Here is a 23215-nt window from a genome sequence, read left to right on the forward strand (position 1 = left end):
TATTAAACTCCTGGGCTTCCCTGGTGGCGCAGTGGTTAAGAATCTGCCTGCCAATGCAGGGGACACGGGTTTGAGCCCTGGTCCGGGAAGATCCCACATGCCATGGAGCAACTAGACCCGTGCACCACAACTACCGAGCCTGTACTCTAGATCCCATGAGCCACAACTACTGAAGCCTGCGCGCCTAGAGCCCGCACTCCGCAACAAGAGAAGCCACCGCAATGAGAGGCCCGTGCACCACAACGAAGAGGAGCCCCCGCTCGCCGCAACTAGAGAAAGCCCGCGTGCAGCAACGAAGACCCAATGCAACCAAAAATAAGTAAATAAAAAATTTAGAAAACAACTCCTATACGCCAAGGGTGGCCTGTATTGAGACACAGAAACTGGGACAGGACCCTACTTGATGGGTGAAGGGGTTGGGGTACCACCACAGGAAGGTAAGCAGAGACACCACACGACAGGGGTAGCCAGCTCCAAAGTGTTTAATTCCAACTCCAGAAAGCTGAGCCAGGCCAAGTGCCTGGGGCCGTGGGCGGTCCTCCATCTTGTGGGCCCCATGCCTCGCCTTGGCTTCTCACTCTTGAGCCTTCAGATCATCAGCCCAGGGTCTCGGTCCACGCTGTCATTGGTCCTTGACGGGGACCCCTTCTGCTCGGCCTCCTTCTGTGCCGCTCTGAGGGAGAACTCCTCACAGACAACTCATCCTCGGGTCTCCTCCCAGGGGACATCAACCGTCGAGGCTGGGACCCTCGCCCCCCAATTCTACCCCCATCATCACAGCCAGGAAGGCCTCAGTTAGGGGCCCCGCCTCGTCGCCTGCTGCCTCCACAAGCCCCACCAGGGCCAGGGCCCGCTTCCGTGGGCACTGCCCCGGCCCCAGGATCCAGCGAGCGCAGTGGGCAGCCAGCCGGGGCCGGCCCAGGCGGAAGACCTCACCCACTGACTCTGGGCCGCCCTGGGGTCCCAGGTGGATGCGGCCCACGGCTTCTTCCAGCTCCTCCTCCAGCCCGGGCAGCAGGAAACGGCCAGCAGCTTCCAGGGCTTCCTCAGCCTCTGAGCCCAGCAGGCGCTGGCCCGGCGGAGGGACGGGCCCCAGGGCAGCTCTGCAGCCCCGGCAGCCGTGCAAGTAATGCAGGACAGGCCAGGCTGCGCTGGGTGACAGACCCCGCAGTGGCACTAGGTCCATGTGGGCTTCGGCAAAGCTGCCAGCTAGCAGGGCCCGAAAAAAGGGGGAGGCGGTTGCTGAGGCCGCTCGCTGGGCAGGGAGCTGGAGGCCTGAGTCCAGCAGGAAGTGGAGGTCAGGGGCCGCCGTGGGGGCGGGGCCCAGCAGAGGCTCATAGAGGCAAGGGGAGGGCGGGTCCAGGTCCAAGGGGATTGCAGGTAGGAGGGCCGGGCTCACAGTGGGAGACACCAGGCCTTGGAGGCAGGAAAGGGAGTCCGCAGCAAAGAAGAGGAAGAGCGGGTGTGGAGCTGGCCGAGTGAGCGCTGAGAGGAGGAGACGGAGGCCGCCCTGGTCCAGAAGCAGCCGGCGCCACAGAGAGGGCTTCCTTCGGGGAGAAAAGAGAACCTTTCAGAAGGTGGGAAAGGGCGGGGCTGGGGAACAGCAACCTTGCTCCCCCCACCCCTGCGAGGCACCCACGCCTCCCTCACCGACAGATGAAGGGCAGGGTGAGTGCGCAGGCCACGCGGTCCTCAGGGCTCCCGGAGAGCAGCAGGTGAGTGAGGGCACCCACTCCAAAGGGCGATTCGGCCTGCACGGTCAGGTTCTGCAGCAGCATCTCACCTGCCGGTGTGGGCAGAGCAGGTCAGGTTGGGAGCTGGTATCCAAGATGGCGGTGGGATGGGCAAGACAGGCCTCTGGGTCCCCGAAAGGAACGGGGGCGAACAACCCCGGGGCAAGGAAGAGGGGGATGACTGAAGGCCCTGGAGGGATGGGGTCTGGACACTAGGAACTGGAGGTCAAGGGCAAGAACGGGGAGTGAGATGGTCAGGGAGTGAGTCTGGGCCCTCAAGGACTGAAACAGGGCACAGAAGCCCCGGCAGTCCCTGGCAGGGCTGGAAGGGGTGGTGGGGCCTGGGAGGACATGGTGCCCGAGCCTGGGTTCACCATCAGTGGGCCCAGTGGTAGTCAAGGACAGTGCAGGAGTCAGGACAATGCGGAACCAAGAAGACACTGGGTAAGGAGACGAAGACAGGCACAATTCTAAGCTGTTCGGGCCAAGCCCAGTGCTGGGGTCTCTGGGCCCCAAGGCTCGGGCAGAGGCTGAAGAACTCTGCGTGTGGGGACAGTGGAGCAGAAGGGAGTCCCTCCCCGCCACCACCTAGTGGCTGAGGTTGTCCAAACGGTGGGCGGTGGGCAGAGGAGGGCAGTGAGACAGCGGGTGAGCTGCAGGGCGCACGGAAGGCATGCAGGGGCGCGTGGCCTCACACGTGGGCAGGGAGGCGCGCGGGTACCCACCCAGCTCCCGGTGCTGGTGCTGGCTGCGACGAGCGGGCCGGGCGCGCAGCGCGGGCCAGTCGTCGGGGGCGACGCCGAGCACGAGCCAGGCGCGCAGCAGCGCCGCCCCGTAGCTGCGCACGAAGGCCTCGAGGCAGGCGGGGTTGCAGGTGAGCCGCGCCAAGATGCGCAGCGCGCGGGGGCTCGGCGAGCCCGGCGCGCCCGTCACGTAGGCCAGCAGGCCGCACAGGGCCTGGCCGGTCACCAGCGCCCCGCTGGGGTCGGGAGCCTGGGAGAAGCGCGACAGCAGCAGCAGCGCTGGCCCCTCGCGGCTCCAGGGCTCCTCGGGGGCAGTGGCGGCGGGGCTGCGGCCGGGCGGGCGCAGGGCGCGGGGCGTCCGCAGCGAGGTCGGGCCCAGGGAGGGGCTGGCCCGACTGGCCGGCTCTGGCGGCGGCGGACAGCGCTCTGGGGACCAGTCGGGAGAGATGTCGCCCGGGCCCGCAGCATAGCCCTCGGAGATCAGCCAGGACCTGCCGAGGGAGAAAGAGGGAATGGAACCCAGAGCCGAGGGGAGGGGGCAGGGCCAAAAGATCGGTTGTGCAAAAAAGAGGTGACAGAGGCCAGGAGAGAGGGTGGGCCCGAGCGGGGGACAGGGAAAAAGGGAGGTAGGGGCAAACCCCAGCTCATTCAGCGATTACTGATTCCTGTTGTGTGCTAAGCCCCGTTTCAGATGCTGGGGAGAAGCAGTGAGCAAAAGGTCCTGCCTCCTAGACTCTATATTCTAGTGAGGAGAAACAGATAACAAAATAAGAAACCACAAGGTATGTTAGTGTGCAATTAGTGTGGTGTGAAGTGATGCATACGGAGCAAAGTAAAAGGGAACAGAAAAGAGCCCAGGGAGGGGAGAGCTGACATTTTAAAATTGGGTGCTGATGAGGGTGAGATCTAATCAAGGCATCTTGGAGGAAGAGTGCCCTAGGCACAGGGAACAATAACCAAAGAGGCCAGGTCCAAAAACTAGCTAGAAGGCCAGTGTGTAAGAGTATTGTGGGCACCAGGAAAGCAGTGGGAAATGAGGTCAGGAGTTCACAGAGGCTGACGTTTACTGAGCGCTGCTTAGTGCCAGGTCAGGTGCAAAGTGCCCTCATTTGATCTTTACAACTCTATGGGGTAGGTATGCATTAGCCTTCGTTCTACTAACAAGGAATCCGATGCTCAGAGAAGTTAATTAACTTTCCTGAGATGACTCAGCTTGTAGGTGGTGGTACCAGAATAAGAACTTAGATGCCAGAACGTATCATCAGAACCAGTGCACATACCACCTTCCAGGGAACCTGTCTGGGCCCCAAAGTTCAGAGGTGCTGGGGTGGAGCCAAGGTCAAAGGTGGCCCCAAGGGAAAAGAGGTGTATTTAATGCGGACTGGAAAGTGGTCGTGTTCAGTGAGAACAAGGAATTAGGAATCAGAGTCAATAAAAGTCTTACCGAGACAGAACGGGCGGAGAGTGAGGGTAGTGAAGAGACTCTACCCCACAGCATCAGGTGGGAACTCACCTGAGGCTTTGGAAGCTTCCGGCCTCTGCCCGCTCAGGAGTCCTCTCCTCAGGGAAGTCCCAGGAAGCAGCTTCTCTTCCCTCTTCTTCCTCATCACCAGCCTCACCACACAGTTGCCCAGCCAGGAGAGGTACAAGTCCCAGAGCCTGCAGCCGGCCCAGGGCCCCAGTATCATAGAGGAAGCCCACGAGGGCTGCCACAACACGAGGGTGCCAGGCGCTGGCACGAGGATCCCGCAGCAGGCCCATCAGCAGCTCCAAACCACCAGCATCCCGCAGTCGGGCCCGGTTGATAGCCTCCCGGCACAGCAGACACACGGCCCGCACCAGGGGCTGCTGGGAGGCTGGGCTAGCCCCGCTGGGGTCCCGGCGCCGCCGGAGTTCACCTAGTAGCACCTCCACAGCACCAGCGTTGCCCAGCGCAGGCCTTACCAGGCCCTGGGCGCACAGATTGGCAAGGATCAGGATGGCTGCCTCACGCACTGCTCTTTTGGGGTGGGACGCCAGGCTGACCAGTGGGCCTAGTCCTCCACCCAGACTTAGCTGCTCAGCACAGGCCCGGGAGCAGCCTCGACTCAGCTCCAGGAGGGCACGGACTAAGGCCAAGGTCAGCGCAGGGTCTGGGGCAGTGGCCAGAAGCTCGGCCAGCGGGCGCACCACTCCCTGCTTTGCCAGGGCCAGGCGGTGCTGGGGTGAGTCCGCCAGGTTGCGGAGGGCACGAACCACACTCTGGCGGCACTGTGAGTCCTGGCAGGCCGTCAGGCCCTCAACAAGCAGGGGAACAGCACCTGCAGAGGGAAGAAGACAGAAGGTGAGTGAGGACAGACACCCAAGCCCCTCTCCCACCCCCAAGCCCTGGGTGGCTCCACCCTCAGAGCCTGCTCACCAGCAGAGTGGATGTCCCCACAGCTCTCAGGTTCCATGGCTAAGTTCCCCAGAGCACGGGCCGTTCGGTTCTGGATGCTGTCTGTCTTCACACACTGAAGAATAGTCACTGCAAGAGGGTTTGGCCTCTTGAGGTTTCTACCCCTTCTTGTCTCTCTCATTAATCACCTCAAGAACGTCACCTGAGAGAGTCAGGGAAGGCCTCCAGAAAAGGCCTAACACTTGTGGGGTCTGGAAGGTTAGATAGGTAGGTATTTGCTAGAAGGATGGTGGATGGGAGTGTTACAGGGCATTTCAGGTTTCGAAGTAACCTTTGCAAAGGCCCAGAGGTGAGATCTAGTGTTTATGCTATGACTTCATGAAGGGCCTTGATCAGGCCAAGGGCTCAGGTCTTGAATGTGAGGGCACTGGGAGCCACACAGCGTTTTAAGAATGGAAGTGACATGATAAAATCTGGCAGCCATGGGGAGAATGGATTACAGGGGGAAAGAATAAGGCAGGGGGAGCAACATGGAGGCTGTTGCAATAGTGAGAAGACGGCTTGACCCAAGTCAGCTACCAGCACAGCCCAGCACAGTCTCTGGGCACGTGATGGAAGAAGGCAAAGAAGTGGATGGATTCAGGAGATATTTAAAATACAAAACAGTGAATGAGGACTTATTAATGTGCCAGGCCTCTTGTCAATGAAAATTTTAAATATATTAATGTTTTATTTTATCAAAAAAATTAAGATTTCATCAAAATAGGCATAATTTCATAGCTGGCAATGAAGTGTAAACTGTGTTCACAACATTGCCACTAGGAGGCGCCAATTTAGCTGGTAAACAGAAAAGCTTGCTATCTTTTGTTAGGATTTGTTCTTTTTAAAAAAAATTGAAGTGTAGTTAATGTACAGTATTAAATAAGTTTCAGGTGTACAATACAGTGATTCGCAAATTTTAAAGGTTACACTCCATTTATAGTTATTATAAAATATTGGCTTAGAATTTGTTCTTTTTTTTCCTGGCTGTGCCACAAGGCTTGCGGAATCTTAGTTCCCCGACCAGGGATCAGAACCCAGGCCCCAGGAGTGAAAGTGCCGAGTCCTAACCACTGGACGCCAGGGAATTCCCAGGATTTGTTCTCACTGTGCTAGTTTTTAATAACTAGAAGTACCCAGTCCAGACTCAGATATCTGTGTTCTATCTTTGTATTTCATTTTCTCCCTATTCCAGTGTTTTGAGGTAGCTATTACTCCATTTTACAATCCTAGCCTCGGATGGGTCTAGGTGACTGCAGAGCCCACATTTTCAACCACTACACTTTCTGACCCCCAGCTCATCAAATGAGATTTCAGAGCCCTGCACAAGGCTGGACACAGTAGGCACTGAGTGCCTGCTATGAACATAAATGGAGAGTAAGAATCATTTGAAAGAGTCATCAAATAACCCTTTGGCCTCCACCAGCCCAGATGCGAGAGAGGTGCTCTACAACCAATACCCAGGTAATTGGCATCTGATCTAAGAGGGCTAGGGTATAATTTATAGAGAGAGCAGTGACGTCACGGGTCATGACATCATGAGAGCTGCGGGCGCTGCGCCGTCAGAAAGCACGATCTTCCAGGCTACAACACAAAGAACTCAAGACTCCGCCCAGGCCCAGACACAGACAGAGGTGTGGGTAGAATCCTTCTAGGAAATGGGGGCGGAGCACTTACCCAAAGGGATAATGCCTCCGAGTCTGCGCACTTCAGCCCGGCACTCCCCTTCCGTACAGCAGTTGGCTAGGATGCTGAGCGCCAAGTCCAGCGTCTTGCGCAGGCGCGCTGGTGGCGAGGGCGTCGATGACGACACAGCAGAGGGGGCGGGGCCCGGAGAAGGGGCGGGGCCAGAAGCCGCTGACTCGACAGACGAGGGGGCGGAGCCTGGGCCAGCCTGGGAAGGGGCGGGACCCGCTGCAGCCGCTCGCCGTAGCACCGCGAGAAGGGGGCGGAGCCCGCCGCGTGCCCGGAAGCGTTCGATTCCCCCAGCTGCCTTGACGTGGCGCGTACGGAGGGCTAAGAGCGCACGGCCCAAGGGTGCCTCGTTGGTAGCTGTGTCCTTTCTCCCACCTAGACCCTCCCCGGCCGCCGCCGTGAGCTGCGCGAGGCAGAATGAGAGCGAGTCCGCGGGGCTTAGCTTCGCAGCCGCCATCTTGGCTCAGGCCTAAGGCTCCGCCCTTCTCCTCGCCGCTCATCCTAGGGAGCGGAACTGGAAGAGAAGGACGTGGCCATGCACCTCCTCTCTGACGCTTTTTAAATAGCGCCGCCGCAGTTGTCATGCGAGTCGGAAGTTGTAGTTCTCGATCCCGGTGCTCTGGCTTGCACAGTTGCAGAAGGCATGTTGAGAGTAGTGGTTATCTAATCGTAGTGCGAGCCCCAGAGGCGCGTGCGGCGCATGCTGGGTTATGTAGTCCGCGCCAAGCTTAAGACGCCTAGCTTAGGATGGATGGGAAACTCTCTCAAGGGACTCGGGTGGGCCGGTGCCTCTGGAGAACCCAGACATCCGATCATGGAGTTTCAGTACAGTGCTGCTCCAGGTGACTTGTCTACTCTGCCCCCAGCGTGTCCTTGGCAGCAACAGCCTTTTCCTTCAGGCTCGCTTCGCCGCCCCTCATTGGTGGCCGGGGCACTGAAGTCCGAGCTGACGGACTGAGAACCCCGAGCCAAGCGGAAAGTATCAAGTTCCTACAGCGGCTGCAGATGGGAGCACTTGCTCCGCCAGGTGAATGAGAGGGTTAAACCTACCGAGACCGTTCGCTGCCACTTCCTAGAACTGCACGGGCTGGTGGACATTTCCGTTTCCGGTGATGAATCACTGAGTCCAGAGTGTCTCCAGCTGTGGTTGTGCTTGTGAGCCCAGTGGTTGGTATCTAGGAAACGGTACGTTCTTACCGCTATGGAGTTGGTGGCTCCAGAAACGGCAAGGGAGGACTCCGACGGGGCCGAGTAGCGGGGGAACCAACCGGTCGTCAGGAGCCCAGGGAGTCCCGAGGTCCGCCTTCGATTGCGGAGTTGTTCCACCCAAGCGGCCCTTCCTGGTGTGGCCGGGGCAGCCGGCCGCACGGGAAATGATGATGGGCCTGCAGTACCTACGTAGGTCAGTCTCTGGCCCTGGGGAGGAAGAAGCCCCTGGCAAGACCAACTATCCTGCAGTCCCCAGAGCCTTCGAGCGCCAGGAGTGTGGACTGTCCGCAGCCTACCTCCCTAACCTCATTCACCACCAAAGCAGCCATGGGGGCGACAAGCCCTACTGCTGCCCGGAGTGTAGCAAAAGCTTCCGACGTGGCTCAGATCTGGTTAAGCACCACCGAGTACACACTGGAGAGAAACCGTACCCCTGTCCTGAGTGTGGCCGTTGCTTCAGCCTGAGCTCCAACCTCATCCAACACCGTCGCTCCCACTCAGGCCTCCGGCCCCACAAATGTCTGGAGTGCGGGGAGGCTTTTGGCCGCAGCTCGGACCTGGTTAAACACCAGCGGGTGCACACGGGTGAGAAGCCTTACACCTGCGCTGAGTGTGGTAAGACTTTCAGCGTTAGCTCCAACCTGATCCAGCACCAGCGCACGCACACGGGCGAGAAGCCCTACCGCTGCGGGCACTGCGGCAAGCGCTTCAGCCTGAGCTCCAACCTGGCGCAGCATCAGCGCTCACACACGGGCCAGAAGCCCTACCGCTGTGCCTGGTGTGGTGACAGCTTTGGGCGCAGCTCTTCTCTGCTCAAGCACCAGCGATTGCACACTGGGGAGAAGCCCTACAGTTGCTGTGAGCGTGGCGAGAACTTCACCAACATCTCGGACTGCATACGGCACCAGCGCACCCACAGTGGAGAGCGGCCCTTCAAGTGTCCTAAGTGTGGTCGTGGTTTCAGTGAGCGCACCCAGTTCACCAGTCACCAGCGCGTTCACATGGGTGAACGACCCAATGCCTGCCCAGAATGTGGCAAATCCTTCTCCCACAGCGCCAAGCTCCTTAAACACCAACGCTCGCACACAGGCGAGAAGCCCTATAAGTGCCCCAGCTGCAGCAAGAGTTTTGGAGACAGTTCACATCTGCTGCGGCACCAACACCCTCACACGGGCCAGAAGCCTTATGCTTGCGGCGAGTGTGGCAAGAGCTTCCGCCGGAGCGCCCACCTGCTCATCCACCAGGTGGCGCACAGCGGTGAGAAGCCCTACGTCTGCCTGCAGTGTGGCAAGGCCTTCGCCCGCAGCTCCAACCTAGGCCAGCACCAGCGGACGCTGCAGGGGCACAGCCCCTGCCAGTATCCCTGGCTTAAGTTGCAGCCCAGACTTCAGCTCTGACTTTGGTCCAGGCTCAAGGAGCCTGAGGGGCCCAGCATTTCTCAGTAAACCTCACTTCTGCTCCTCTAGGGCTGCTGATTAGTGGGCTGAATCAGGGAACCCCAGGCTGGAGGAATCGGAACAGAAAAGTGGGCTTAGGCCTGTTCTCTGAGGCCCTGGAGATGGGATTCCGGCTGGAGGGAGAGTTTGGGGATGGCAAGAGCTGGCCCAGCTGCTTTAAGATGCAGAACACCTTTGGCGGCCTAGGTGTGTCCCTTCACAGGCCTAGGGAGTGATGGGGCTAATCACACCAAGAGCAACAGTTACCTCAGCCCAGAGGAATGGGGCTCAACGCCAGGCAAGCCCCCGTGAGGAATGCAGTAGGGGAAGAGGGGGTCGGGGAGGTCCTCACCTCCAGAGGGGACCATAAGGCAGGCTGTGTTCTAGCACAAGGATCAGAGTTTGAATTTGGGACCATTAGGTGAGCTCTGGGGTGTGTGACCCCTTTGAAAGAGACCTGTCTTTACAGGGTGAAGCTGGTGGGGCCCAGGGCCAAAGCAAAGGACCGGGAGGCCTGTCTGTTGAGTTCAGGGGGTGCCCGGTGACATTTCTAGGCAAGGGCAGAAGGCCCGGGGTTGGTTGTCTGCCCCTACCTCTTCTTTAGCCTTTTCCCTTGCAGGTTCCCCAGGCTTTTTCTCTGATCCCTCAACAGAGGAGAAAATGTGAAGATTCACTTGTGCCCGGACACCGGGGACTAGACATGGTCGTTTTGCCAGGGCGCTGGGGCGGGCTGCCTCCGTAAACGAATGTGTTTCTATTGGTAAAACTTAGAGTATATGGGAGCCAGAGGGAGGCTTCCCGAAGCACTGCACAATGTGTGCCCAGAGCAGAGTCTAAGCTGTGAGGCCCTGCTCTCCCCCTCGTAGCTGGCTGTGTTCCTGGGAGAGGCACAGAATGTAGCCCTTATGAGGTTGGGGGAGGCCTAATGCCCACCCCATGGGACCATGAGCCTCATGCATCTGGTGCCCTGTCCCCAGATCTTGTCTCTCACCAGGTTTGGTGCATCTAGAACCGTATCCACGGGGAAGAGGGGCCAAAGGGGAAGGATGTGAGGTAACTCCTCCCTCAGCTTCTAGCACAGAGTGTCCAGGCTTCTCTCTTTGTGACTGTGGACCTTGGACAGGTCTGCCTCTTCTGAGCTTCAGTCTCTTCATCTGTAAAACAGGGATGATGAAAGGACTCGGCAAGGAAAGGACTCAGCAGTCCTCAGTTCCCTGCTCTTCCTCAAGGCTGTCACCCTGTCACCGGTGGTGTTGGCCCACAGACATCACGCCAGCACGCTTCCTAGCTTCTCCCAAAGGTTACAGAAATGAGTGAGGCAGCCCCAGTCCTGGAGTAGTTTGGTGTCGTGAAGGAGATGGACTCAGGCTCGATGCTGGCACTGGAGAAAGGGCATCACCTGGAGTAAGTCTAAGAGGCTTCATGAAGGTGACATCTAATGGATGCCACTTGTCTCCTCAAGCTGGGTCTGTGATGAACAGATGGGTTCTGGCATATTCCCCATCAATGGCATCTCAAAATAGCACAAGCCAGTGACTGAGTTGGAGGCCTGAGCCAGGTGCATCGGTAGTAGGCATTCAGTAAATAGTTGTTATGATCAGGTCCTGTTTACTCTTACTAGTGACCTTGGGGCCTCAGCTTCCTCCAAGCTGGATTGCGTTCTCTGCGAAATTGTAACTGCAGGTGGACGTTAGGTACATGGCAGAGGTGGGCATGGGAGGAGGATTTGTTTGCAAAATCCCTTTCAGTCAACTGGAAGCTAATTTCTCACATTAAGGTAAATAGCCATGTGCCCCATCTCCTCTCAGTTGTAGAGACAGGTCCTGCCCAGAGCAGGGAGGCAGGCCAGTCCTTGGAAACAGGAAGGATGGGCTTAATCCAACAGGGGTTTATCCGGCATTCACTGTGCCCTGAGCTGGGAAAGAGGCACTCTCCAAGCATGTGGCCAGTACTTAGGCCAGAGGCAGCGGACATGTTTGCTTTGGCCTTCACTCTGTGTGTGTGTGTGTGTGTGTGTGTGTGTGTGTTTACACTATTGAGCCACCTTTTTTTTTTTTTTTTTTTTTGCCGGTGGCTTGTGGGATCTCAGTTCCCCAATCAGGGACCGAACCCATGCCCTCAGCGGTGAAAGTGCGGAGTCCTAACCACCGGACCACCAGGGAAGTCCCATGAACCAACATTTAAATCAGGAGATTTCACATCACAATCTAGATTTCTAGTTTGCTGTTTTTGGGGAGGAGAGAGGGGAGAGGATCAGAAAATTCAGCAACACTGGAGCTTTCCAGCAACAACGTGTTGACAGGGCTGAGTAGTGGCTGCCCCGGACATGGACAGTCCCCACCGCTCCCTGGTGTGTCCCTGACTCAGCGAGTTTCATTTGAATTACTTGCCTAACAGCTACAGAAAGGCATTTGGGGGTGACCATCCCCACCCTACACTCTCATGGGTGAGAAAGGCCCATACAGTGGAGGCAGTTTCTCTTTTCCCTCACCCCTTCCTGCCCCCCACCAGCCATTTTCCTCCCCAGCCCCCAGCCCAGCTGACAGACCGGACCTGCTTTCCCGACCCCAGATATCACCCTCTAATATTGAAGCTCCTTTCCGTATGTGCCAGGGAGTAGGGGCAGAGCTTACGGGTTCAGCAAGGCCAGGCAAACCCCTGTGTGCCTTGGTCAGAGGGCCGAGTATTGGGCCCTGTGAACCTCAGGGAGACAGTCCTCGGCAGACACCCCTCGCAGGGCTATTTTGGGAAGCAAGCAGGTGTGGAGGTGCTCTATAAACGCTAAGGCCCCGGTGGGCTCGGAGGGAGGGGGCGTCAGTAATACTGTCTCCCCTGGGCTGGCCCTGGCTTCTGGACATGTGCTTGGACTCCATCCAGTTCTGTCTGATCTCACCCAGTCCTGGGAGCCTGGTTCCTCCTCTGAGCCTGGTGGGCGGTACAGAGGCTGGTGCTGGGCAGTGGGTGTGGCCACTGGCTGGCAGCTGGAGTCCCACCCACCCAGAAGCTCAACAGTGGCTGGCAGGTGCTTTTTTTTTTTTTTTTTTTTTTTTTTTTTGCGGTACGCGGCCTCTCACTGTTGTGGCCTCTCCCGTTGTGGAGCACAGGCTCCGGACGCGCAGGCTCAGCGGCCATGGCTCACGGGCCTAGCCGCTCCGCGGCATGTGGGACCTTCCCAGACCGGGGCACGAGCCCGTGTCCCCGCATCGGCAGGCGGACTATCAACCACTGCGCCACCAGGGAAGCCCCATGGCAGGTGCTTTGAGAGGTGCACTGGGGATGCCGGAACAGCATCCCCCCCTGCCCCAAGCCAAAGTCCCTCCCTCCCTCCCTTCCCTAGACATATTCCAGGAGGACAGGGACTCTGCATTGTCCCTGTTGAGTCCCCAGCATCCCACATGGGGCAGGTGCAGAACACCTTGAGGAAGGTCTGATCACACTGCCTGGGTGATTCGCAGCTTCTCTTCCCTGGGATTCAGGATCCCTTTCTGTTCTTCTTTCCTCTTCTGTTCTTATTTCCTGCCAGTTCAAAATGCTTCTCTCTCTCTCTCTCTCTCTCTCTCTTTATTCCTAAATAATATGGATTTTCTAAAAACAAGGAAATTATCAATGATCCAGTACTGTCATCTAATGAACAGACTTTATTACAGTTTCACCAATTATTCCACTAATAGTCTTTATAGCATAAGAAAAAAAATTATGGTCCAGGATATAATCTCAACTAGATGCGCATATTGCATTTAGTTTTCATGGTTCTTTAGTCTCTTTTAATCTAGAAGAATTCTTTAGTATTTTAGGACAATTTCTTTGTTTTTCATGACCTGGAAAAATGCTTACATCTCTTAATGGCCAGCGTCCTCCTGGATCTGAATTAGGCACAACACATTCAAACCTCAGTACAATCTTTGTAAATTTAGAAACTCTTTGGGCACCAAGAAGTTTTCTGCAGGTTCTTCTTCCAGCTCACCCGTGCCAGCGTCTTCATACCACCCTTTGCCCACCCCCACTCCCCAATCACTTCCTTTCTCTGGGCCTCAGTTTCTTCAGCTGTAAAATAAGCAGATAGGATGAGATGGTTTTCAGAGCCCCTCGCAGAGCTTTCCCTCAAAGAGTTTATGATTCTGCTATGTGTAGGGTGCATGTTTGCCAGCATGGGTTTATACCTGCATTGAAACTTGGCTTTCCCATAGTTTGGGATGTCATTTGACACCTAGAATCTATTCTCACTTCCTTCTAAAGAGGCTCTCTGGACTGTAGTTGTTGGAAAACTAAACACTACATTTCTTAGATTCCCTTGCATATTAGGTTCTTCCAATATCCTTGCATGAGATTTAGAAGGTGTGAATGAAATGGGCCACTTTCTTGCTGCTATTTTCTGATGACCAGTAAGGTAGAGGAGGCATGGGGATTTTCTGTTGCAGTGTTGCCGTGTCTAATCTTCAGCCTTGTGGGTGTCAAGAATCAGGTTAGAGGCAATGAAGCAGCTTCCTAATCCCCGGTTTGCAGCTGTGATCCAAGTCTTCTCTAGCTTATATGACACCACGTGAAGAAAAAGTTGCCCCTTCTGGGAAGACACAGCTCTGGGGGTCAACAGAGGGCAAGGTGGAGCCTGACTGGCCCAAGGTCACTCAGGCAGCTGGTGGCTGAACTTAGACCAAAATCAGGGTTCTTTCCAGATGTAGTCCACTTCTGGGTGCCAGGGCAGATATGTGGCTCCCAAAGCTGAGGGGACTTGGCAGAGGGGCACTAGGGTTAGATGAGCGAGGCATCAGCCTCTAGTGCAAAAGTTAAGGGGGCATGAAAATACTCGCAATCAAGATAAATGATACATCTATGCGTATATATATTTTTAAGGTTTATTTATTACTTACTTAATTTGATTTATTTTTGGCTGCGTTGGGTCTTAGTTGTGGCACGTGGGATCTTTGTCGAGGCATGCGGGATCTTTCCTTACGGTGCGTGGGCTTCTCTCTAGTTGGAGTGCGCAGGTCTTCTCTAGTTGTGTCGCGCGGGTTCTAGAGCGCATGGGCTCTGTAGTTGCTGCACCCGGGCTCTAGTTGAGGCACGTGAGCTTAGTTGCCCCGCGGCATGCGGGAACTTGGTTCCCTGACCAGGGATCGAACCCTTGTCCCCTGCATTGCAAGGTGGATTCCTTACCACTGGACCACCAGGGAAGTCCCCCTATATATACTTTTAAATCAGAAAGCTACCACCTGTGCCAGCCACCTGCTTTTCTAAATAAAGTTTTATTGGAACCAGGGCCATGATTAGGGTGAGGTGAGTGAGGCAGGGTGGAGAAAATACAGGGTTGATGCCTGTCTTTATTTAAATCTTCGATATTTCGATATTTTGTTCACCATGAATTTTTTGCATTCATTTTGATTTTTTTGAAATATCGCGTTGCAATGTCTTCTCTTGATTACTGAGTTTGGGGGCGTTCCCTTAAATTCTCTGCCAGAGGCCAGCTCCTCACTCTCGGTCTTTCCTTAGCGAGAGGTTTTAGGTACCACCACACCACGTTAGGCCAGGTCACCTCCACCAGGGCTCGCTCGCCCGGGCGCCCCAGCCGGCTACTTCCTCTCACATTCTAGTTAGGGACTGGGATGTGGTTCCTCGGTGGCTCTTTATGGTGTGCTCACCGCTCTGACCGGTTCGGCCCATCTTGGGAAGGCCTGGGGACAGGCGGGGCGGGTTTTGGGGTGGAGAAGCAAGCAGGGCGGCGGGGGATGGAGCGCCTCCTGCCGGAGGTTGAGTAAGGATGCCCGGGACCCTCCGCATCCGGGTCTCGGCCCCTTGCGGGACTACATTTCCCAGAAGGCGCCGCGGGAGGCTGCCAGCCGTGGAGGTTTGGCTGCGTCCCTCGCAGCCGAGCCAGGCGCCGCCGCTGCCGCGTTTTCTCAGTCTTCCCTCGGGTGTCAGCCCTCTCGGGATTGGGCCCTCTGCGACGCCACGGATGGCTTTCCCGGAATTGGGGTCTGGCCCTCTCCGGAGAGTGGGGGCGACTGGCCCCGTCTCGGCTGCACCTCGGTTGTGTCATGCAGGAGACACGCAGGTGCGGGGTCTCAGTGGGTAAGAGCTGGCGATCGGCAGCAGCCCGGCCCGCCGCCTCCACCTAGAGCAGGGGGCGTTTCTGAACACACGCCTCCGCCGAGCCCCTTTGAGGCGGCGCCCAATGAGCCCCGAAAGCACACGGGTGTTATCCGGAGTAGAAAGGGCGGGACAAGCACCTCCACAGCCCTTTTCAGCTTTCCACCCTCCATTCTCTTCCTGGAGTCCAGTTATTCTATTAACTCCCTTAAAGAACCACAGCCCCTCCCGCCTTAAAATCCGGGCCTCTACTACTGTTCCCAAGGTGTCCGCTGCGTTCTGCCTTCACCACCCTACCCCACCCCGCGCACCCGCCTTCCGTCAGGTTCAGCTTTCTCAGCTCTCCACTAGGCCACTGTGTACTCCCAGCCCGGACACAATCATGTAGGCTTAGACGGTTTGGTTAAGTTAAATTTTATCATCATGTGACACTGAGTCCAGCTACTGAGAGCTGCACACACCCAAGTTCAGGACTCGATCTTAGTCTATTGATACCCTGGACCCATTGCTCAGAAGGGACACACTGCAGTGAAGGAAGGAGTAACCTGTGGAGGTTACTGAGGATAACCTGAGATATCCCTTTAGTTAAGAGGTTCTCAACCTTGGCTGTACGTTATTGTTATTACTCTGGGGTACAGCCTAGGCAAAAGAATTTTGTAAAACTACTGGTTAATTCTAGTGTGCAGCCAGGGTTGAGACCACTGCTTTAACCCCTAGGACAGATGGGTGGGGCCTGGGATGGCCAGAAGCACTAGGCCAGGCCCCTTCAGCTGGGAGCAGCCTCAACCCTTTATCCCAGGGTGCTGCACAAATCATTGTTAACATTTTCTATGTGTCCCAGGCTGTGGAAAAAGGAAGCTCTGCCCTACAGTAAGAAACGTATCTGACAGCCTTATGTAAGGCAGTTGGAAGAAAGACACAATAATCTCAGGAAGAGGTAAGGAAAGCCCAGGCTAGACAGGGAATGTAGGAGGGGAGAGCAATGATAGTCACAGACAGAGTGGTGGATTATGGTGGCTAACAAGATCGAAGTTTTTGGCAACCTGTGGCACTTTCAGTTGTCACAAGGGCTGACTGCACTGACTGTGTCCCAGCTGGCTCAGAGAGCATTGCCAGAACTGCTGTGGTTTTCCTAGGGCCCCCAAGACCATGAATGGACCACGGTCATCAGGCTTGGCTCAGTCTCAGACACGAGCAAATTGAACTGTGGCCATTCAGATTTTCAGAAGAGCGTCTACTTTATGAAGGCCAAAGGCCCTTTCTTACATAGGGCATCAGCTGCACTCCTGAGGATGATTTCCACACAAGAGATTTAAAAAAAATAAGCTCTGTGCGTGGCCTGAACATGCTCATGACAGCATTTTCTGTAGTAATGACATTCCAATAATAAAAGAAATGAATAAAATGTGGGATTTTAAATAAAAATTGTATATAGCCATTAAAATATCCTTATGAAAGAATATGAATGAGCCAGAAAATGTTCACAAGTAAGAAAAGAATGCACAAATTCTTTTCGGAAAGCAAAGTTAGATTCATCTTTTGCTTGGAGTAGTTTTCTCTTGTTCAGTAGCTAAACTATGACTACAGAGTAGTCAGAATATGTAGGCATGTTGGCAAAGCCTGAAGAAACATGCAAACATGATGATATTATTCTTAGAAGTGGTGGGATTATGGAGGAAAGGTAGTTTCTTTTTCAAAATTGTCCTAATGAGATAGGCGTTATAGCAGAGAAATTAGCAGGAAGCTCTCTTGAGCCAGACCGTTTGGGTCCTGGTTCTGCCACTTATTGTATGGATGAGCACTGGCAAGGTTAAAACCTTTCGGTGCCTCAGTTTATTCATCTGTAAAATGGGGTGATATTCCCTCTCTTGGTTAGTTGTCGTGAGGTTTAATCAACGTGTGGAAATTCTTAGAACAGATAATCTCATTAGTACAGATGCATAGATGAAATGCACTGGACCCAAGTAAACAGCATTGTTTTTAGTTGCTTTCCTCTGTTATTGCTATAGAAATAACCATGATCTCATTGACTGGCAGGCAAAGTGACTGGGAAGACTTAGATTGGGTGTGGTCACTTTCATGGTCCCTTTGGTTAACTTTCCAAGTGTGTCCACATTGTAACTTGGGAGGACAACAAAGATAAAAGAATCTGAGTCTTCGCATAAGCAAACCTGAGCAGCCGGAAGTGGTTCCTTGATTCAGTTACCATTTATTGGGGGCCTACTGTGTCAGGCACTAGGCCAGAGCCTCTGCTCTCGCGGAGCTCAGTCTACTGGGGAGTCAGACATGTGACCAGACGTTCCTGATGGTTCTCAATGCCACTGCAACAGTCACCACACCAAGTGTGATAGGAGAGTTTGGGAAAGCTTTCAATGGAGCTGGGGCTCACGTGATAAGTAGGACACGTTTAGGCGACAGGAAAGGGGGAAGGGCATTCTGGGCAGTTGGAAGTAAAATAAGTACAAAAGAACAGAGGTGTGAAAGGTCATGGCGATTAAAGCTGCAGAGCTGGGGCAAAGCCAGGCTGAGCTCTGCTGTCCGTGCTGAAGCATTTGAACTCTTCTGTAGGCCGTGTTGTGGGTGGCGTTTAGGCACAGGTGCTTTGAAGCAGGGGAGTGACATCAGAGTTAATGCTGGAGTCTGGGGTTTAAGGGAGAACTATCACTGGTGGATTATATGGGTGATAAACCAGAATGCAGGGACTGGAAGCAGGGGAGGCTGAAGGAGTCTTTTGCAATAATCCAGGCAAACGATGACAAGGATTTGCACTTAAGGCAGTAGAACTGGCAACAGAGAGGAGAGGATGGAGTTGAGAAATCTTTCTGAAGTAGAACAAAAAGGATGTGGTGCCTGAAGAGACTTGAGTTGGAGGTGCAGAGCTAGGGGAAAAAGCGGAGTCAAGGACTTGGGTAGGGGAATTCCCTGGTGGTCCAGTGGTTAGGACTCCGTGCTCTCACTGCCAAGGTCCCCCGTTCAATCCCTGATTGGGGAATTAAGATCCCACAAGCCTCACAGCCAAAAATTTAAAAAATAAAAAATAAAAAGAGTACACATGAAAAGATAAGAATAATAAGTAAAAAGAAAAAAAGGACTTAGGTAGCAAACCTGGAAACGGGATGGGTGATGCTCTGAGGCACTTCTATGCTGTTGGAGTTCTCATCGAACTCCACATTTTTTTTTATGCTAATAGCACATGGTTGGGAAGACCAACACAAATTTTTAAATAATTTTTATAAAATACAAGGGAAATAATTTATTAATCACTGATGTTGAGACATCACTTAATATTATGCTTGTCCATACCAAGGATATAAGGATTTCAGTAACATACCTTTGCCTACTACCTCCCTAAATCCTTCTGTAAATTGTGAGATTTGAGGGACAGGAGAGAGGAGAAGTTGTTCCTTTTGAATCTCAAAATGATGTTAGACAAGAGAAGCCAGACACGAAAGAATACATAATATGCAATTACATTTAGATGAAAATTTACAATAGGCAAAACTAATTTATAGGGGCAGAAAGCAGATATCAGTGATTATCTGGGGCTGGGTGGGAGAGGGAGTGGCTGACTGCACAGGGGCATGAAAGAACTTTGAGGGGTGATGGAAATGTTCTATACCTTGATTGTGTTGGTGATTATGCCAGTGTATACATTTATCAATATGGGCTCATCAGATTTTCAGCAGGAGGGGTACTTGGGCAGGTGCACCACAAGAGGGCAACAGCAGCAGAGGATGCTGGCAGCCCTCAGGCCATCGACCAAGTACCAGCTCTTAGTGGGAACTTCCAAGCTGAGGCTAAGGGATGGGAATCCCCAAGGAATTGTTTGGTGATGACCAGCAAAACTGAGTGGAGAGAGGGGCGCCTAGAACCTTTTCAGGTAAAAATACCCCCTTCATTTTTGTTTTCTCCAAGAGCCATAATCATTCAGTAGGGAGGGGGCTTGAGGGGACTGTGTGTGGACAAAGAAGCCAAGTAACTTTAACTGGAATAAGGTCCCATCTTCTCAGCAGCAATTCCAAAATACAACTGGGGAAAAGCAACTGTAGGAAGAATTCTGTTATAGCTCAGTGAGGGCGTGGGAATAAGTTAGCAACACTATATAAAATTTAACTGTTCAACAAGGTTACTAAAAACAAAACAAAACAAAAAGCTGAAAAAAGACGTGTAGAACCAGTTTAGCCCCATCAGGAGGAACAGGTGTGGAGAACCTTCTTGAAAATATACCTTCCTCATTTTTCTTTCATATATTTAGATTAGGTATCAATACATAAAACTTATTTTTCTTTTATATATTAAATTCATGTCAGGTACATCAGCTCTTGATCAAAGCTGGGGGCATCCTGTTGGACTGTAGCTCTGAAAAGGCGTTTCTATAGCGTTATCCAAAGTAACGGTCCAAACATTCATTAAATACACATTTTTAGAGCACCCACTTCATGCCAGGTTCTGTGCTGGTGCTGAGGACAGAACCACGGACAAGGCAGACGTCAGCCCTGCCCTGTCTTGCAGTTTTCTAGAGCCTCTAGGGTTCACACAGCCCTGCATATTCTTTCTTCTTTTTCCTCCAAGTAGCCTGATTTTTCAGACTGAAATAACACACTTAGCAGTAGGCACTTGTCAAGTTTGTGGCTGTCCAGCATCTTTGGAATACTCGTCCTACATTTTCTCCAAGATACAATTCCTAACCTCCTGAAGGCAGAAGCCAGAACTAGGTTTCCCAGCCTTTCCCGAAGCCATGGCACAGGCAATGACCTAGGTGTGGCCAGTTGGTGCCCACGTGATTCCTTGATCGAGAAGAGAGCAACTGAAGGATGCAAGTTTCATGAAGAATCCGTTTTCAAGAGGGGATGAGGGTGGAAGAATCTAGCTTTTGATGAAATAAAATTTTTAAGGTGGGACAAGGAAAGTTTTAAGCATAAAATTGTCTGCCCCTTTGAGCCACTACCCCCTCCCCTTTAGTGTGCGTTGTGTATCTGCCTTATACATTAACTAGATACCCTTAGAAGACACAGGAATGCCTACTCACTCCCCTCCACCCTCCCAAAAAAGCAATTTCCTCCTGGTGCCAGCAGGGTAATTCCTTGGAGATAACATTCCTTTCTCAATCCTGTAAGGGGTCACAATAGCCCACTACATGCCTTGTTGGAGTATGTAAACTGTCAGTATGTTACATTGATGTATAACCCTTTGTCTCAAAAACTTACATAACTGTATCTCGACCTCTAACAGGTGGAACAATCCTCAGAGCTTTCTGAAAGACTGTCTCCCAGGTTATAACCCTCAGGTTGCCTCCAATAAAATTTTCCATTTCTTTTTTTTAATTAATTAATTAATCTATTTATTAATTTATTTATTTAGGCTGCTCCGGGTCTTAGTTGTGGTATGCGGGCTCTTAGTGGCAGCATGCATGCGGGATCTAGTTCCCCGACCAGCGGTCAAACCCGGGCCCTCTGCATTGGGAGCGGGGAGTTTTACCCACTGGACCACCAGGGAAGTCCCTATGTCTTTCTTAGATTGACTACTGATTAAATTTTGGTGACACTTTCCATGGCAGCATTGATGACATTTTTGGCACTCAGTGTCCAGCAGTGTGAACTGTCTCTGCACAGCTGGCCCACAGAATGGTTTGTTTCTGGCGGTACCAGAGATACCGCGAGCTACCTAAGATTCACAATTGCGTATCTTTTTAAAGCTAGTTAAAGGGAGTTCTGCTCTTTGCAAAGAACTGTGACTAATACATATACTGAGCTCTTGTTCCATGCCAGACTCTAGGCTGGCACAATCCTCTGTTGCTTTACCTAAACTTCATAAAGATCATTTAAGGTACAAATTATTATACAGTTTACACCTGAAAAAATCCTGAGATTCAAAAGGACACAATTCATTCTACAAATATTTATTAAAGGCCTACTGTGTGCCAGCCACTGGGAATACAGTATTGAACAAAATATTTCCCCACAACTATAAAAAGAATGGCATATTGTATTTTAAATGTCCCCTTACCAAAATAAGAGGCACAGTACAGCAGCTGTCTGGAGAGAAAGACCTCCAGGCAGGCCTCGTTTTAAATATAGAAACCCCCTAAAAATAGCCACCCACGTTACAGACTCAACAGGTGATTGGCCGGAACAGAGGGGAGGGGAACCGAGGCCTCAGTGAAGGAGAAGGAAAGGACGGTGCCGTTGTCCCCAGCTTCTCTCACTGACATGGCTTTGCCTCTGAGGTCCTTGGGTCGGGGCTTGGCCAGTGCGGCCAAGGGAGACCACGGAGGGACAGGAGGTGAGTTGCAGCCAGGGCCTGACCCTGTGGCTTCCTGACCTTGTCCATCTGTCCCCCACTCCTGCCTCTGGGACGTTCCAGGGTCCTGGCGACGCCTCCCCCTCCCGCCCAGTCCGTCTCTCTCTCAGCCCTGCCTTTCCCCGCTGCAGCCCGCACCTGGCGCCTCCTGACCTTCGTGCTGGCGCTCCCGAGCGTGGCCCTCTGCACCCTCAACTCCTGGCTCCACTCGGGCCACCACGAGCGCCCAGAGTTCATCCCCTACCATCACCTCCGGATCCGCTCCAAGGTACACTGGCCCGCGCGGGCGCGAGCGAGGGGGTGCGGGGGACCCCCAGGCTGACGCCTCGCTCCCCCCTCCCTCTCTCCACAGCCCTACTCCTGGGGAGACGGCAACCACACTCTTTTCCACAATCCCCGTGTCAACCCTCTGCCCACGGGCTACGAAAAGCCTTGAGGCCTTGGACGATTCCCCCAGACGCAATAAAAGTGTGGAAGCCGTGTGTGGCCGTGGGCTCCATGGGGACCACGGGGCGGGGCGTCCATGGCTAGAGCTGGGCTTGTGCGCGAAGTGCAGTGGGCGCTCCACGTGCTCTTCCGGGGACCTTGACTTGGGAGGGACTCGAGGGAACAGCCTCGATGGACAGGTAGGAGATGGCCCCTCCCCTCTCACCTATTAATAATTAGGGCTCTAGGCTGTAAAGGGCTTTAATATACACTGACTTCTCACAGTAACTCTGGGAGCAAGGTCTAAATTTGGTTCCACCTTCTCCAGAGGAGGAATATGAGATTCTCAGAGATTAAATGACTTAAATTCAGGCAGCTCGTCGGAGGCCCGGTGGAGACTCAGGGCTGCAGATCCTGAGGTACCACTCTTTTCCTGACACACATTCAGGGCCTCTGTGATTTCCCGCTGTCTAGAGACAATTGTGATTTCAAACACAGGATCTACAGCCCTCTGTGTAGATCTTCATGACCTAATTCTGGATTTGGAATATTTTGGTCATTCGCTATGACCACCTTTAATGGGTCTTCTGTATTAGTTGGGGGAAATTAGATGTTCCCTTTCTGGAAGCCTGGTTCTCCTAGTTTTGGGGGACCCCATTCAAGGGGGATGTTGGTTCAGACAAGCTCTGGACATTTCATTCACCTCCTAGGACAGTCAGCTCACTTGCCATTACCAAGGAGCCTGACGCCTAAGCTGAAACCCATGACCAACACACAAACACACACACACACATACACACACACACACACACACACACACACACACACACAACTTATTTTGCCCTCCTCTCCTGAAACTAGTCACGGCACCATTAAGAAAAGATGCTCACAGGCCCCAGTCACCTGAGAAAGAGAGAACATTTTCTGTACCCACAAGCAGCCCCTCCCCCCTTACTAGAACAGCATTCAGGTCCCTAGATTAGAGCTCTTTCATACAAGGAAACTGTGTTATAAACATCCTCATTTAATGTGACAGTTCTTATACATATGAGAATTCATGCTGGCATCATGCCCGCTTCTGTAAAAAGTGGGTCATCACTGAAGTCTGGTAGATATGTAAAAACATAAAAACCTTTCGATGCCTTGGGAAGATGGCTTAGCACCTGGCAAGTT

At 53.3% G+C, this 23215-nt stretch overlaps 3 protein-coding genes across 3 annotated transcripts; 2 read left to right on the top strand and 1 right to left on the bottom strand.

Moving 5' to 3' along the window:
- Positions 1-501: 501 nt before the first annotated feature.
- Positions 502-7671, bottom strand: ARMC5 (armadillo repeat containing 5). Its single transcript, XM_030871819.3, has 6 exons — positions 6570-7671; positions 4875-4982; positions 3990-4776; positions 2459-2967; positions 1651-1783; positions 502-1547 (listed from the first exon to the last, which is right to left on the bottom strand). Exons 1-6 carry the CDS (start codon positions 7042-7044, stop codon positions 728-730), a joined length of 2832 nt encoding a protein of 943 aa, XP_030727679.1. The 5' UTR covers positions 7045-7671; the 3' UTR covers positions 502-727.
- LOC115861238 (zinc finger protein 436-like) lies at positions 7056-11268 on the top strand. Its single transcript, XM_070043694.1, is given in 2 exon segments — positions 7056-7845; positions 7847-11268. Coding segments are annotated over 2 exon segments (1404 nt in total). The 5' UTR covers positions 7056-7788; the 3' UTR covers positions 9194-11268.
- A 10224-nt stretch (positions 11269-21492) lies between these two features.
- COX6A2 (cytochrome c oxidase subunit 6A2) lies at positions 21493-22052 on the top strand. The gene is made up of 3 exons (XM_030871848.2): positions 21493-21598; positions 21748-21884; positions 21969-22052. The coding sequence occupies exons 1-3, from the start codon at positions 21526-21528 to the stop codon at positions 22050-22052; spliced, it is 294 nt and encodes a 97-aa protein (XP_030727708.1). The 5' UTR covers positions 21493-21525.
- Positions 22053-23215: the final 1163 nt, after the last annotated feature.

Source organism: Globicephala melas, chromosome 15 (genome assembly GCF_963455315.2).
Source record: "Globicephala melas chromosome 15, mGloMel1.2, whole genome shotgun sequence".
Lineage (NCBI taxonomy): Eukaryota > Metazoa > Chordata > Mammalia > Artiodactyla > Delphinidae > Globicephala > Globicephala melas.